Here is a 14,924-nt window from a genome sequence, read left to right on the forward strand (position 1 = left end):
GCGGGTGGTTTGTTTTTGGAGATTGTAGGCGTGCGCCGAATGCGCATAATGGACTTGATCCATGATGGTGTGGACATGTCAACTCAACCATGATGAGCAACAACAAAAAAAAAGAACATCTTGTTTCTTCAAGCAAGACCTTGATTAATGATTGCGACGAGGACCAGACGCTTCCACGATGTAACAAGTAACCTTTGTTTTAACCAAGCATGGATATGATTGGATCATTTACAATCACAAGCGTCCGCCAAGATCTTGCTTGAGCACATCCAGGATCTTCTTACTGTCAACTTCCTCCTCAGCATTACCTATTCCATTCTTGGCCATGCCATCCTCGCCTTCCTTCAATCTCTTTAGAATCTCCGGGTCAAGTTCTCCCATCAACTCGTCAAACTCCTTTTGTTGCTCACCTTCCAGCTCGGCATACTCTTCCTCTAGCATAAACTCTTCTTTGGGTAACTCATCCATATCTGGGGGAAATACATGTATAGTTGGGAACTCGAGAATGGTCCGACCATGTAGGCTTTCAGCGAGTGTACAAGTGTAATCAAGTGGTATGAGTACGTGGCGGCTCGTGCTCGTGCGAGGTTTCAGTAGAAAAAACCTGGGCTGTCCGCCAGGACCCATGGTATGGGCGCTTGGCTCATCATGACCATTATCGCTAGGGTGTCTGTCTGCCATGTCCGCTTCTCTTTTGGAGGTTTGTTTTTTTTCTGACCGAGGAGGGGTTGCTCCTCCTCCTCCTCCTCGGGCAGGTGAGACGGGCTCCGACTGTGCGTCGCTGATCGGAACGTCCACGTGGATCTGTTGGAGTGACTGTTCTTGATCCTCTGCAACAGGCGCGACATGTTGCTGTGAGTGGATTGATTCAAGATTGGTAGTAGCAGGAATTTCAGTGTTGAGCTTCCGTTTCTTGCTTTTGCTATTGATGTCATAGTGGGCAAAGGGCTGGGCATCTTTTATCTGTTGTACTGACGAGGTCTGAGTAAGCACACGCGTCTTGGACGCACCGTCTATCCACTCAACTGTCCAAACGATATTGCGGGAAGCTTTTCTGGGGATACAGATCAGTAGTGTTACGAACATGTTAAGTTTAGCCGGGGCGACTAACTTTGTGGCTGACATGTGTGACTTGTTCTCCCTCTGTCTGCTCAAACCCTGGGGCGCTCGGATGATGTTGACAGCCGCAGCAGCCTCGAGCTTAGCATAGGGCACACCAGCGCGCTGACGATTTGACAGAGCCTCGGAGGGGGCGGCAGCAGAGGCATGGGCGGCAACCTTATCAGCTTTGTCAAGATTCCGCTCTATTCTGGAGAGGAAGTTGAAATCATGGTCAATGCCAGTAGGTGTTAGCAGCTCTGACTTTTTCACAAATTTGGTGGGATCACGTTTGCCGGAGCACTGGGCCCATTGCTGGTGTTTCTTGTAGCACGGCAGTGAGCAAGTGCGTGCACTGCAACCGGGACAGCGGTATTTGAACTGCGTGGTATTGCTACAGGGAAGGGTCAGCAGTAAATTATCAGGGCCGGCCGTGCCTAGCGGGCGACTGTGACGGGGAACAAAAGTGCAGCGGTGATTGGGGTGGGTGGCCAAGCATTCTAGAGCGTTTCCCGTTGAGCATCAGCGCTACTGGGAGGGGGGGAGTGAATTGTCAGAACGTACCAAACGCTGCACAGCTCGTTGAGCAGCGGTGCACTCGAGGTGTTGTCCATTTCTGGGGGAGGGGGGATTACAGGCAAATGGCAGGCGGGGGGGGGGAGGGAGCAGGGAAAGTGTGGCGCGAGGGCTCAGGTGGCGTGCTGAGAGGATGGACCGTGATGCCGTGGTGCAAAGGCAGAGACGGGCAGAGAGGTGCAGAGCATGCGGAAGTCGCGATGCGGCAGCGATGGTGCCAAGGCCACAAGAACAAGCAGCCAATGGGAGGCGGGCGATGGGGGCAGGTCACAATTTTACACGTCTGCTACTGCGAGTAGTTGAAGGACGACGATGCGACGGGTCCATGGAGGCGTTGATGGGCGCGGATTAGCGCAGGCCGACAGAGTTTGCATCGCGGGCCAAGGGAACTACGGCGGGAGACTTGCAATCTAGCGCAACGCAACAGCTTCCTAGATTACGTATCTATGGCGAGGCGATAGGCGGACAGGCTATAGCAATAGGAAGGATAGTTATTGTGCGCAGACATGGTCGACTGGGCCGAACTATAGGGATGCGGACCAGGAACCCTCTTCCTGGCGCATCTGCATCGGAGCATTCCCCACGCCTGCGCCCAATACTTGGGCTGGCAGGCCCACCTAGCTGCTGATCATACATGGCATGCAGTGGCGACGACCAGCACTGCGACACTGCGACACGGCAACGGCGAGGGCGACCTTCATGCGCTGCTGCACTGCACTGCTCTGCTCTGGCGGTCTGATGGCTGTCAATAGACGGCCGATAGCCAGCGTTTCAGTGAGGGCGTAAATCGAGGCCGGCTTACACCAACGAGAGCAGCAACAGGGCTGGTGCACAAAAGGCGTATCGACGGCGGGCTTGGATCGGAGTGTGGAGCCGATGCAGATGCAACGCGTGCGTATAGGGCCGGCAGGACGCCATTGTTGTGTACTTACTTAGTAGTGGATGTAGGCATAGGCGTAGGGTAAGTATGTATCGGCAGTGCAGTGTACCAGTACAGCACACGGTGCCGTGAGTAAGCATGCCGGCCTATACAGCCACTGGGCAGCAAGCACAAGTAACCAGCTATAGCAGAAGCCATGGCAGCCATAACACGCAAGCCTACAAGCCCACAGCTACTACTACTTACTTACAGCACGTCAAGGGGCATGGACAGGCTGCAGGTGCGGGAACAGGGCTCATGCACGCCACCTGGACGCAGAGGCTTGGTGTGCACGCTGCAGCTGTCTGCGCCTGTCGTGCACAAGACGCACGCCTGATTCGAATCTGGCCCAAATGGGCATTCAGCACAAAGGCCGCTCGACGTGCTCCATGTGCTCGACACTGCACACTATTCTTGCCACCATCCCACCCTTTTGCTGCTGCCATCCCTGGACGGCCCGAGTCACGGCGGACAGGTGGGCAGGTGGGCAGGTGGGCACCACTCCGAGGAGCATGTGTGTGTGCGTGTGCGTGTGCGTGTGCCTGTGTGTGTGGGCAGCCAAGAGGGCGCCGCAATGCTGCTCCCCGTCCTCGCTGTCCGTCCTGTCCCGTCCTGTCCTGTCCTGTCCTGTCCTGCCCACTGCGCCCCAACCACTGCCACCACCACCGCCCTCGCCCTCATCAACACCACGATAATGCCCTAGTGCATACAATGCTCTTGTGCAGCCCAGCGTCAAGATTGGATGGCGGCCCTTGCACCCGTTGCCGCCGGCGTCTCTCGTGAAAACAGGCCAGCCGTTAATCCCACGACCTCCCGCCCCTGACAGCAAGCTGGCCCGTGCCCCCTGAGCGGCCCTGCGCCAGGCAGGGATGAAGCTTCTTTCATTTCCTCCAACCGACGCTTGCGAAAGCCACCCATGTCTAGCTCTCGCGTCCCTCCTACCCCCAGCATCCAGTCCGCGCGCCTTGCCAGGCCGTCCCCAAAAGCCATGTTTCCCCCTGGCTGCCACCCTCCTCTGCTACCCGCAGCAAGCTGGTTTTGACCTCACAAATCCATCCCTCGGTCGCGTAAAGCTGCTCTACGCTTCCGCCCTCGCTCTCTCCACCCAGTCTCTCGTCTTCACCCCCGACGTTGCTGCTCTGCGGTTTCCACTGGCGCAATCTCCCCCAATGTGTTCATCCTAGTCCTTCACTGTCATTATAGTACTGCTGCACTGGTCCCCATCTGCAGCCACTTCCCTCCTTCTCTCTCCTTCTCCGTCCCACGCCCAACTCGAAAGGACCCAACTCTCCACATTCTCGCAATGGCTCCCTCTCTGAGCCTGCGCCCTCGCACCGGCGCCAGCGAGCGCCCCCCAACCAGAGACAATGCCGACCACAGCCTCATCATCCCCAGCCGGACCTCGTCTCTCCACTCGAGAATCACCCAACCACTCCCTTCCACTTTGAACGTCAAGCAGGGCGCTAGAAGCCCCAAGACGCTCACCCATGCCTACATGGTGTGTGGTGTTGGCCGAGAGCCTTCGCAATGGGTCAAGGCTCCCGCTCCCGCACAGGGCAAGATTGGCCACATGAAGGGTGCCGTCGGAACTTTCTGGCTGCCCGAGATCTTGGGAAGCAGTCCCAGGCTCGAGCAGGACAATGAGATTGCCAGGTCTCTGCACTCTGCCATGAGGGTATGTTTGCAAATGCCTCACGATGCCCAACACCCTCATTGTCACTTCAGTCTGCTAATCCACATCGCAGGCATGCTTCCCTCACGATGTTGAGATTTGCACTGGCAGAAGCCAGCCTCACTGTGTACACCACTCGTTCGTTCTGCAGCAGGATTCCTCTCACACTCTGTACGGTATTGCGCTCCGTGTCTGGTCGCGTGCCGACGAGAAGAGGGCCGAGACCATTCGCGACCTGCGAAAGCGAATCGAGCCCGACTTCTACGACAACCCAGAGGAGACTTACTGGATCCCCTACTGCCTCAGCTTCCTCTCTCGCTATCCCTTGTACAACTTGCTCGGCGACTACCTTCGTGGCATGTGGATTCACTGGAACAAGGCCACCAACCTGTTCCACGCTGAGGAGGTGTCTCGCATCCTCAGTTTCCCCGCACCACGCCTGAACGACTTGGTCCGCATCGACATGAAGGACTATGCTCTGTGCTACCAATTCCCTTCCTCACCCACCGGCTTCCAGAACTTTGCCATGTGGCCCCTTTTCACCTGTTTGTCCATTCCCAACATTGTGGGCGTCATCGAGGCTGCCTTGTCACCAACCCGACGCATCATCTTCACGAGCCACTACCCCGCCATGCTCACCGTCGCAGCCGAGACCGTGCGCTTTTGCGTAAGGGTGTACGAATGGAGCGGTCTCTACGTGCCCGTAGTTCATGCGCGTCACGTCAAGGATCTGGTCCAGGAGCCGGGTCCGTACATTCTTGGTGTCACCTCGGAGTGTCGTTCGCTCTTCACAGCCCCAACTGATGCTTTGGTTGTCGATCTAGACCGTAACTTTGTGCTTACATCAAGTCCCCCAACTGCTCTTTCGGCTGGCCAGAGGACCAAGATGATTACTCGCTTGACCCAGGCTCTCAATGGTGAGGTCGCACCAACAGGCGTGCCACAGCATCTGCGGTCAGCCTACGGTGGTGGCAAGCTCATTCCTGCTGGCCAAATTATCGTCATGCGCGGCGAGGTTGAGAGCATCCAAGACCCCGACTGGTGGTCTCAGGATTCCGTCATGTCCGTCATGGACCATGTGTGTGAGAAGCTTGTAAGTACCAAACCATTCAACATCGTCTCACCTGCATCTAACATTACTTTTTTTTTTGTTCAAGGGCCGAAACACTGGAGTCAAGGCAATCTTTGGCGGTTCCGTCAAGAAGCCACTCATGACCAAGGTCTCTATGCGTCACTTGAACGAGATTGTGCGCGAGCGCAACCAATACTCCCGTGACGCTCAAGAGGCTTGGACCGACTTCATCAACCTCAAGCAGCGCATGGACAGCGAGCTTGGCAAGGTCACCAAGCGAAACAACTTCTTGGTCGAGGAGCTGGAGAGCTGGAAGCAGCAATTCCTCAAGTTCCAGGCTTTTGCCGAGCAGCTTACCAAGGAGACCCAGGATCTCAAGGTCAAGATTGAGAATCACAAGCGTGAGAACCGCCGTCTCACCAGCCTCATTGACCAGCAAAAGGACGATGCTGCCAGACTCACTGTCCGCCTATCTGGTACTGAGAAGCAGCGCGATGATGCTCTCGAGGCCCTTGTCCTCCAGCAGGAGATTGCTGAGGAGCTCGAGCGTGAGAGGAAGAAGAACAAGAAGGAGCTCAGCGCTCTTCAGCACACCAACTCTGCTATCCTCCGCCAACGTGACGAGGCACAACGTGTTGTGCTTCATCTCCGTGCTCTCATCGAGGGCCAGACCCACCACATGGAGCACATTGTCAAGTCCCTCAACCAGGACGACATGTCAAACTACATGGAAGCTGGCTTCGATGATGTACCTGAAGAGGACGAGGAGGACCATTTCCAGGATGCCGAGACCAAGTCACAGGCACCTACCCACCGTTCTAACAAGGACAAGTCTGAGGTTGGTACCATCCGTGGCGTAGCTGGTGTCGACAGCCGCCAAGAGTCAAGAGCAAGCACTGCTCAAGGCAAGCACCTCGAGGGCGAGGATGTCTCACCAGACATGGAGCACCGTCTCTTCAATAGCCCTGCACGCAACTCCAAGCGCTTCTCGAACCAGTCCATGGTCGATGTTGCTGACCGTGTCCTCCGTGACAAGACCGATGCTATCGCATACATCATCCGCAACATTTCCGAGCAATGCGCCGCAGCTGTAGAGGGTCTTCAACTCGCCCAGCGCGCTGACATCGAGGAAGACAACCACAGTGATCGTCGCAGCAGCGTTGGACAAATGTCGCACGGCGGCCGCACCCAATCCACCATTGGCAGCGAGTATGGTGACGAGGAGAGCATGCTCCGCCCCGGTCGCGGATCAAGCATCCCCCCCACCCCAGACCTAAGCCATAGGTCCAGCACTTCCATGTCCATGGCCAGCGCCAGCACAACGCCAGACCGGTCAAGCCTACAGCACCGATCTCATGACGTGCCTGTTGTGCCAACACGCATCTTGGAAGACGATGACGATGTCGAAGGCAACGGTAACAACGACCTCCATTCTGACATGGTGCCCGTCTCCAAGTACGCACAGCCGCTTGGACGGCCCAGTGGTAGCATGCGTCACATGTCGTCGCGTTAAGTGAAAAGCGTACAAGAGACAAGGACTCTCTTGGTGTTTTGAATACTTGTTATTTTTCCTTGTTTTTGAACAATCTTGATTTATCATTAGCGATCGAGACGAGGTTAGCATTGATGCCCTTTTCCTATCCTTGAACTGGCGTTGGCGTCCCTTTTTCCTTTCTACTTTCTCCGAGGATGGAGGCCTAGTGCCTTCACATCTCAAAGTTATTTCATTCTCCTTTTGCATCTTCTTTCATCACTATCTTTGAGAGAAGCATCTTTTTACCCTCCATCTTAACGAACCCGGGAATGGGGGCTTATTCCTTATGTACGCTTTTTTTTTATTGCAACGAGTGAGATAGCCGAATCACTCGTTTTGCTTTTTAAACTCTATTTTCTCTCATACCCTTCGGCGAAGAAGAGAGGGAAGGAAAGAGGAGAGCAAAACTCCCAGGGAGGAAATCAGGTTAAAGGTGGTAGGAATGGGTGGTTGGGCTAGAAAAGAGGGAAAGGATGGTGATGGGGGGGGGGTTATAAGGAAAGGAGGTGCAGGGGTCCCATCTTGTACCAAGGCGGAAAACTGGTCTGCAACAGTCAGTCAGTTGCCTTGGCCCACACCTTTTGGGGTTTTTCTCATCACTGGCTTTGGATGAGCTGGTGTTTTGAGATTTTGTGGCGAGGGTGGTTATCTGACCTTGTGTATCTCTTTTTTCTTTCCCTTTTATCTATCCCTTGTTGTCGTTGTGTGGTCGTCGTCTGTTGTTGGCTGTGTTGCTAGGAATAACATACCACCTTTTTCCTTGCGTCTTTAATTCACTTATTTGATGTGTTCGTGTCTCCATACTTTCCTTCTGTCACTCAGTGAGGCGAATATACTTCACCCTAATTCCTTTTAATAGTAGTAATAATACCCTTTTGTAGAATTTGGATAAAAAAAGCTTTGCTTCACATGTTTCATTTTATGTCTATTAGATTACATCACTTAGATTACACTACTGCAAGATAGATTAAGAAAGTCCAGAATTCGATTTAAACACCAAATCCCATGTATGCAAGTAATCTGAACTTTACCATCAAAAAATAAGGTAGAAGCTATGTTTATCTACTACATATACGCATTCTGCTATACGTGCATCCTGCTTTCCGTTTCATCTTCACTCCTATTTTACACAACATACCACCCTTACCACCTCACCATCTCATCACAGTACCAGCTACTCAAACCACCACTTACAAACATTCCTTCACTCCACAAGTCCACAGGTCAAGACATAACATCACTTATTCGCACACCATTATCAAGCATCGTTAGTGATATTTCTATTGCTTGCTTAGGTGTGATTCTTTTACCAAGCCCAGCCTAGGAGACTTAACAGTGTGTATCTGGGTAAGCTATTCTCTTGTTCTTGTACGAAGCAGTGTGTAGTGTTGGTGTTCCTAAGGAGTTGCACTGTCGTGGTAGGGCCGACTGTTTGCTTCCCGCTTCACCGAAAGGTGGGGGTTACAGGGCTGAGCCAGGTCAGCACGTGTGTGCTTTGTGCTTCAAAAGCCTGCCCTCGTAGCCTGCCGCCAGCATCATCACCTCCACACTGCCTTGAATGTGTTTCCTTGTGCTGCAGTCATGCGACTTCTTCATTTTGATCAGTTTGACCGACTCCTCTTAACAGACTTTCACGGGAAACCTATCCCACCATATGCTATTCTTTCACACAGATGGGAGGAATCGGAAATTCTCTTCGAAGACATAGCTGGCGAGACTTATAAAGAGAAAAGGGATGGCTATCGCAAGCTTATGTTTTGCGCTCAACAGGCGGCCCAAGACCAACTCCAGTACTTCTGGATTGACACGTGCTGCATCAAACGATGGGACAGACTTGAGCGCTCGCGAGCGATCAACTCAATGTTTCGTTGGTACAGCAAAGCGGCTAAATGCTATGTGTTCCTATCGGATGTACCCAATGCAACAGACACAATACAGAGCGGCAGCTGGGAGGCATCCTTCAGGGCAAGCGTGTGGTTTACTCGAGGCTGGACACTACAAGAGCTGATTGCGCCAGCATCGGTGGAGTTTTTCTCCTGTAGGGAACAGCGACTAGGGGATAAGAGGTCCCTGGAGCAACTAGTGCATGAAATCACCAAAATTCCGCTCGCAGTATTGCAGAATCATCCCTTGGACCAATTCTCTCTACACGAGCGAATGCATTGGGCCGACAATCGCGTCACCACCGAACAGGAAGACATTGTGTACTGCCTTTTTGGACTTCTAGGTGTAACCATGCAGATCAACTATGGCGAAGGCAAGGATAAAGCATGGAGAAGACTTCAAACGGAAATAGAGGCAACTAACAGCACACCTTCCATCATTCCATTTTCCCGCAACGAGCAATTTGTCGGGCGAGAGTCTCAGCTTGCCACACTACAGGCATATTTGTTTAGCAACGACCATACTACTACTATGACTAGATTGGCTATAGTAGGACTTGGCGGAACAGGGAAATCACAGCTGGCACTAGAACTTGCGTACAGAGTAAGAGAAGAGATCAAGACTTGCTCAGTGTTCTGGTTGGATGCAAGCAACACGGACAGTCTCGAACGGTCGTACGAGAGCATTGCTCAAAGGCTCAATATTCCTGGATGGGACGATGAAAAGGTAGACGCAAAGCAGCTTGTAAAATCTCATCTCGAAAAGGAGGACACAGCACATTGCTTGCTGATTTTTGACAACCTAGAAGATATCACACTACGAGCTGGTGGGATATCGTCAGCAGGGGAAGTGGGTTTGACTGCCTACCTACCTCAATCTACGCGATGCCATGTCGTATTCACAACAACTGAAAGTAGCCTAGCTGAGCAAATGGCGTCGCACGCGCTTATAGAGCTGCAGGAGCTAACACCAGATGCCGCCAAGGAGATGTTGAAGAACTACTTGAATAAAGACAAAAAATTTGATTCAACTGAGGAACAGCACGCAAGGCTTTTGCTGCAAGAGCTTTCACATCTTCCGCTAGCGATTGTCCAAGCGGCAGCTTATATCAATGCCACAGCTATATCGCTTGAGGGTTACCAATCAAAATTGAAGACGCATAATGACTACGATGTCAATCAAGATAGCGGGCCATCAAGTGACAAACTACAGAGGTTGAGAGCAAAGGATCCTGTGGCTACCACGCTATTCATCTCCCTCGACGAGATCCACCGTAGCAATGCGCTTGCAGTAGACTATTTGTTACTTGCAGCCTGCGTGGCCTCCAAGGATATCCCGTTTGATCTCTTCGACGACGAAAATATTCGAGAACGAGAAAATGCTATACATTTGCTCAGTAAATACGGGCTAGTTACTCGGCGGCCCGAAGATTCTGCATTGGACTTGCACCGACTGGTTCATTGTGCATTGCAGGAGTGGCTACAGCAGCAGAATCAGTTCCAGGAACAGATCGATTATGCCATCAGACGGCTACTTCAGATCTTCCCAGAAGACGACTATCAGAATATGAGTAAGTGGAGACGATTGTTTCCGCATACCAAGTACGCTTTGTTGTATAGATCTCCTGAAGCAGAGGATGTTGAATGGGTAGGTCTAGTATCGAAATACGCAAAAGCACTGTACAGGGACGGACATTATAACGAAGCGGAAGTGCTGTTTATACAAGTTACGGATTCGAGAAGGAGGGTACTTGGGGACGAGCATCCTAGTACACTGATTTGTGTAGCGAACCTATCATCGACGTATGCTAAACAAGGGCGGTGGAAGGAGGTTGAAAATCTAGATATGCAAGTACTAGAGATGGCAAAGAGGGTCCTTGGGGACGAGCATCCTAACACGCTGATTTGCATATCAAACCTAGCGTCGACGTATCTATATCAAAAGCGGTGGAAGGAGGCTGAAGAGCTGGAGCAACAAGTAATAGAGATAAGAAAAAGAGTACTCGGGGACGAGCATCCTAACACTCTGATTAGCATGTCAAACCTGGCAGCAACCCACAGTAATCAACAGCGATGGAAGGAGGCTGAAAACCTATTGGTGCAAGTAGCAGAGACATCAAAGAGGATACTTGGGCATGAGCATCCCGAAACACTGGTTAGCATGTCTAATCTTGCCTTTATCCTAAGGGCGCAAGGACGGCACGAAGAAGCCATCTCTCTCATACAGCCATGCTACCAGCTGCGCGAGCGAGTTCTTGGAGCGCATCATCCTGATACAAAATGGGCATTTGCTTTGCTAAACAAGTGTCGGGCAAGGAAGTAGTACAGAGGAGCAGATTTGGTTTACCATCTGCCTTTTTGGTTCTCGCCTACAAAACTCGTAATGTATAATAATCTAATAAACCAGACGAGAATACCAACATGAACGATCCAAGCAGTGTAGTGTTTCCACGAATTTGTATAAATTTTTCTTTCCGAGAGCTCGGGTAAATTTATACTTTGAGGGATATCCTGTTAGGGTAAAGAAGAAGAAGAAGAAGAAGAAGAAGAAAAAAAGGTTATATCGCTAAATGCATATGTTGTGGGATGCCACACACCCAAAAAAAGAAACAAAAAAACAAACTTAAGTCTACCTGACTAAAACATTAAGTTCAGCCCATGTGATCTGCAGTGGGCAAGTGGCGAAGGGTACACCTACACATCGAGAAGAGCACCCCGATTTCCCCTTTTTTTCCCCGTCCTTCCTTCCTTCCTCATACTACATAGCTCCCAGAGAAACGAGAGAGAGAGAGGGAGAGAGAAATATGGAAGATGAAACCCCCCCTCTCTCTCTCCCCCACAAACGTCTGTGCGTATCAACAAGAGCGCAAATAAGATGTCACCTATCAATACCGTGGCCAAAAACAAATTGGTCATATCCCTCTTTCTTTCTCTCTCTCTCTCCCTCTCTCGATCACTTTTGGCCACTCACAAAACACACGCAGATAAGGCGAATACGACATATAATATCATCCTTCACATATAACCCCCCCCCCTTCCCCCCCTTCCCAACCGATCATACGAGAAGGATTTAAACTTTTTTCCCTTTCTTTGCTCTCCAACCCCCCGGCCAAGCGATGTCACTTGCAAGTTTTTTCGAGTCAGGACCGCCGTTTGTCACGCCAAGTTTTTGAGTAAGTAAAAAAAAAAAAAATCAAGCATCATCATCATCATCGGTGCTTAAATCAAGGGTTTATTTTACTATTATGCATGTTACTATTACTGTGTATGAAACAAATGTAGTCCTGAGAAGAAGAAGAGAAGAGAAAAAAAAAGAGAGAGAGAGAGAGACGGAGTTTTGATACGCGGAATCGAATCATAACGCGTGAGTGGTAGGTGGGATTGAGTCATGGCAGACACTTTAAGTAGGTGTTTTCGGCTCGAGTTTCCTTACTTGTCCTGTACGTACGTTACGTACGTATGTACGCGAGAAGCAACGGTTATGGATTGGCTGGTTCTTTTTGTTAATGTCTGGGGTGGGAGGGACGAGAAAGAATGGGCGCGGGGGGTTCCACTTGCCCCCTCCTGATAGCAAAAGTCTCGTTTAGGCATGTGATTGATGTATGTACGCGTCTTTTTTGGGGAGAATGGGGAAGGGAGGGCGGGCGTCTGAGCAAGGTTTGTGTCGAGAGAGAGAGAGAGTATGTGTCCAAAATATCATACTTTTTTTGTCTTTACTACAGTAAGTAAGTAACTTTACGCACAACTTTCCTTGGCGATCCCACGTGCGAAAAGGAAAACTTTGGCAGCTAGCAACAGATTATGCGAGATGCGATTACGTTAGTTTGTCATTCCCCACCCTTGTTACAGTTGAAATGGAAAGATTATGTAACTGAAAGGACTGGGATTGCCAGACAGGAAAAAAAAACCTGACACACAAAGGGGAGAGAGTGTAGCAGGAGGCACGAGTCGTGGCAGATATACTACATTAAACCTTATTTAATGGATAAGGAGGCAAGAGAGAAAAAACGGAGTTTCTATTGTCATGCAAAACCCATTTGAAAAAAAAGAGGGAGAAAGGGCGGAAAACAGAAAAAAGGTGGGGCATGAAAGCGCGAAATTCACGGTAGTTGTGACACAAAAAAAGACGTTTGAATATGGACTTGGGGGTCTGACGATATCCTGCGTCGATCCCGCGACATCACGTCAGTAGGTAAGCTTATTTTTTGCTGTGATAGGTGAAGAGTGGGAGGCCTTGCGACCAGGGGGTGAGTTCGCAGAAATGCACGCTTGCAACGTTGGAAAATGGGTCCTTTTGGAGGGGCAAATGTAGGTCCAAGTCATGACTTTACAGAAAGAGGACATGGTTGAACCGGGGTAAGCTAACCTTTCTACCCCGCACACCCAATGAAGTCGAGGGCAAACGAAGGGCGAGTAGGTGTCTGTGCAGCGGTTGGGGCCTGGATCTCTCGCGCATCTGTTTAATAAATCGGAGGAAGGGGGGGGGTGCGTATTCGTACGTGTGCAGCAGCAAGAACCGGGTAAATCGGAGTGGGCTTCAATCTCCAGATTTTTGCAGGTTTCAAGACGGAGCGTTGTGGGCCGGGGGGGTTGCGGCATGCAGCTTGTGTACATACGTACATGCCGTCAGTAAGGGCGTGTGAGAACTCATGGCCTCTCGTGGCCTGGACAGGCTTCAGACATGGAACGCGGGCGGGGTCCGTCCCGGGTTGGGCTTGGGCTTGCCGAGTCCAGGATAAGGAAGATCGAAGCTTACTGTGTGTGTGTGTGTGTGTGTGTATGGGTGTCTTGTGCCTTTGTGACAATCAGCCTGTACGCGAGAGTTGAAACAAACGGATGCAGTGTTTCGGTCTAGCACTCGGTAGTATTCCGTCGCTCTTGATATGGAACCGTGGCACAGTGCGCGATGTGCAGAAAGCAGGTTGCGGAGTGGATGTCGGTCGACATGGCGCAAGCATGCAAGGACCTATATCAGGCTGGTGTTATTACACTAGGTATCCACACGTACATAATACTGTATGTACAGTGCAGACTTAGGCAGATATCAGGCCAGCGATAAAGCCAAGTCTGGTTAGATACCAGTTGTTGTAAACGGCCGTCTGTCCTAGAGCATGCGGTTCGCTGAAACTAGCTTTTTGTCTGGCCGCAGGTCACATTTAATTTCCACTAGGATGGGGTTTCCGTGCACCGTTGGAGATGGTATGTATATACTTATGTACATACCATGTATGGAGATGTGCTCGGGACGACGCGTCAGTAGGCCGAGTAGCTGCCTTGGGGTTCTACGCAAGGTGAGTTGATTGTGTCCACAAGGCTAAAGGCGTTGGGCTGCAAGAGTTTGATGGTTGCGGGATCAGGTAGCCGTGCGAGGGCGGTAGTTGCCGATGCGAAGTTTGTGGTCGCGATGGTTTTGTCGAGCCGCCGGGCGTCGCTCAGTGGAGCGGGCAGCACGTGGCTGGCAACGCTTACTTAGAGCGCGGGCTTCCCACCGGGGCATAGTGAGACTGCGGCTAGCCACACAGTCACATTATTGCGCCGACTGCACTTCCACTTCTGCAGTCGGACGAGCAGGCGGCGGAGATCTACACGGTAGAGTCGGCCTGGGTTTGGCAGGTTTGGCAGGTTGAGCAGATGCAGTAGAGATTGTTCACGCCATATGCCGGAGAGTAACGATAGGGGTTTAATAGAAAGGGGGGGGATAGCAGCATGACTATCGACGGCACTGGCGCTGGCAGCAGACGCTAGGAACAGGAAAGGGCCAATGGATTTGGACGACGGCTGGTTGCATGAGTGAGGGAGGAAGGGAGTCTTGGGGCGGGCATGGGCAAGGGCACCGGAGGGTTTTTGATTTTGAGGGCGATCGATGTAGTATGTCACTAGAGCAGATGGTTACAGTCCATCCCCCTTCTCTGTGGCACGCAGTGTTCGTACGGAGTTGGCGCAGCCTCGTCACGCAGCTTGGCTAAGCGACAGGAAACGGTTATGTCGGTTGCAATTTGGGTAGGATTGGCCGAGCTGAAACACGCTACTTTTTGATGATTCTACGACTGTACGAGGCTGACAGCGCGCAGACGCGACTCGAGATGCAGGCCAACATCGGCTCGTCCAGCAGGGCGAAGACGACTCTGACAAGATCTGCGCGCGCCGGTCCCGTGTGTGGCCAGGAGGCG

General features: G+C 51.6%; 3 protein-coding genes across 3 annotated transcripts; 2 read left to right on the plus strand and 1 right to left on the minus strand.

Annotated features, from left to right (window-relative positions):
- Positions 1-234: 234 nt before the first annotated feature.
- COCMIDRAFT_82586 (uncharacterized protein) lies at positions 235-1,712 on the minus strand (the record flags this gene model as incomplete). Its single annotated transcript, XM_007685116.1, has 3 exons — positions 235-1,054; positions 1,112-1,492; positions 1,663-1,712. 3 exons carry the CDS (start codon positions 1,710-1,712, stop codon positions 235-237), a joined length of 1,251 nt encoding a protein of 416 aa, XP_007683306.1.
- A 2,184-nt stretch (positions 1,713-3,896) lies between these two features.
- COCMIDRAFT_1105 (uncharacterized protein) lies at positions 3,897-6,850 on the plus strand (the record flags this gene model as incomplete). Its single annotated transcript, XM_007685050.1, has 3 exons — positions 3,897-4,268; positions 4,339-5,358; positions 5,423-6,850. The coding sequence occupies 3 exons, from the start codon at positions 3,897-3,899 to the stop codon at positions 6,848-6,850; spliced, it is 2,820 nt and encodes a 939-aa protein (XP_007683240.1).
- Positions 6,851-8,452: 1,602 nt separating this feature from the next.
- On the plus strand, positions 8,453-11,077 carry COCMIDRAFT_82712 (uncharacterized protein; the record flags this gene model as incomplete). The annotated part of the gene is made up of 1 exon (XM_007685117.1): positions 8,453-11,077. The coding sequence occupies one exon, from the start codon at positions 8,453-8,455 to the stop codon at positions 11,075-11,077; it is 2,625 nt and encodes an 874-aa protein (XP_007683307.1).
- Between the last annotated feature and the right edge of the window lie 3,847 nt (positions 11,078-14,924).

This window comes from Bipolaris oryzae, assembly GCF_000523455.1.
Source record: "Bipolaris oryzae ATCC 44560 unplaced genomic scaffold scaffold_7, whole genome shotgun sequence".
Lineage (NCBI taxonomy): Eukaryota > Fungi > Ascomycota > Dothideomycetes > Pleosporales > Pleosporaceae > Bipolaris > Bipolaris oryzae.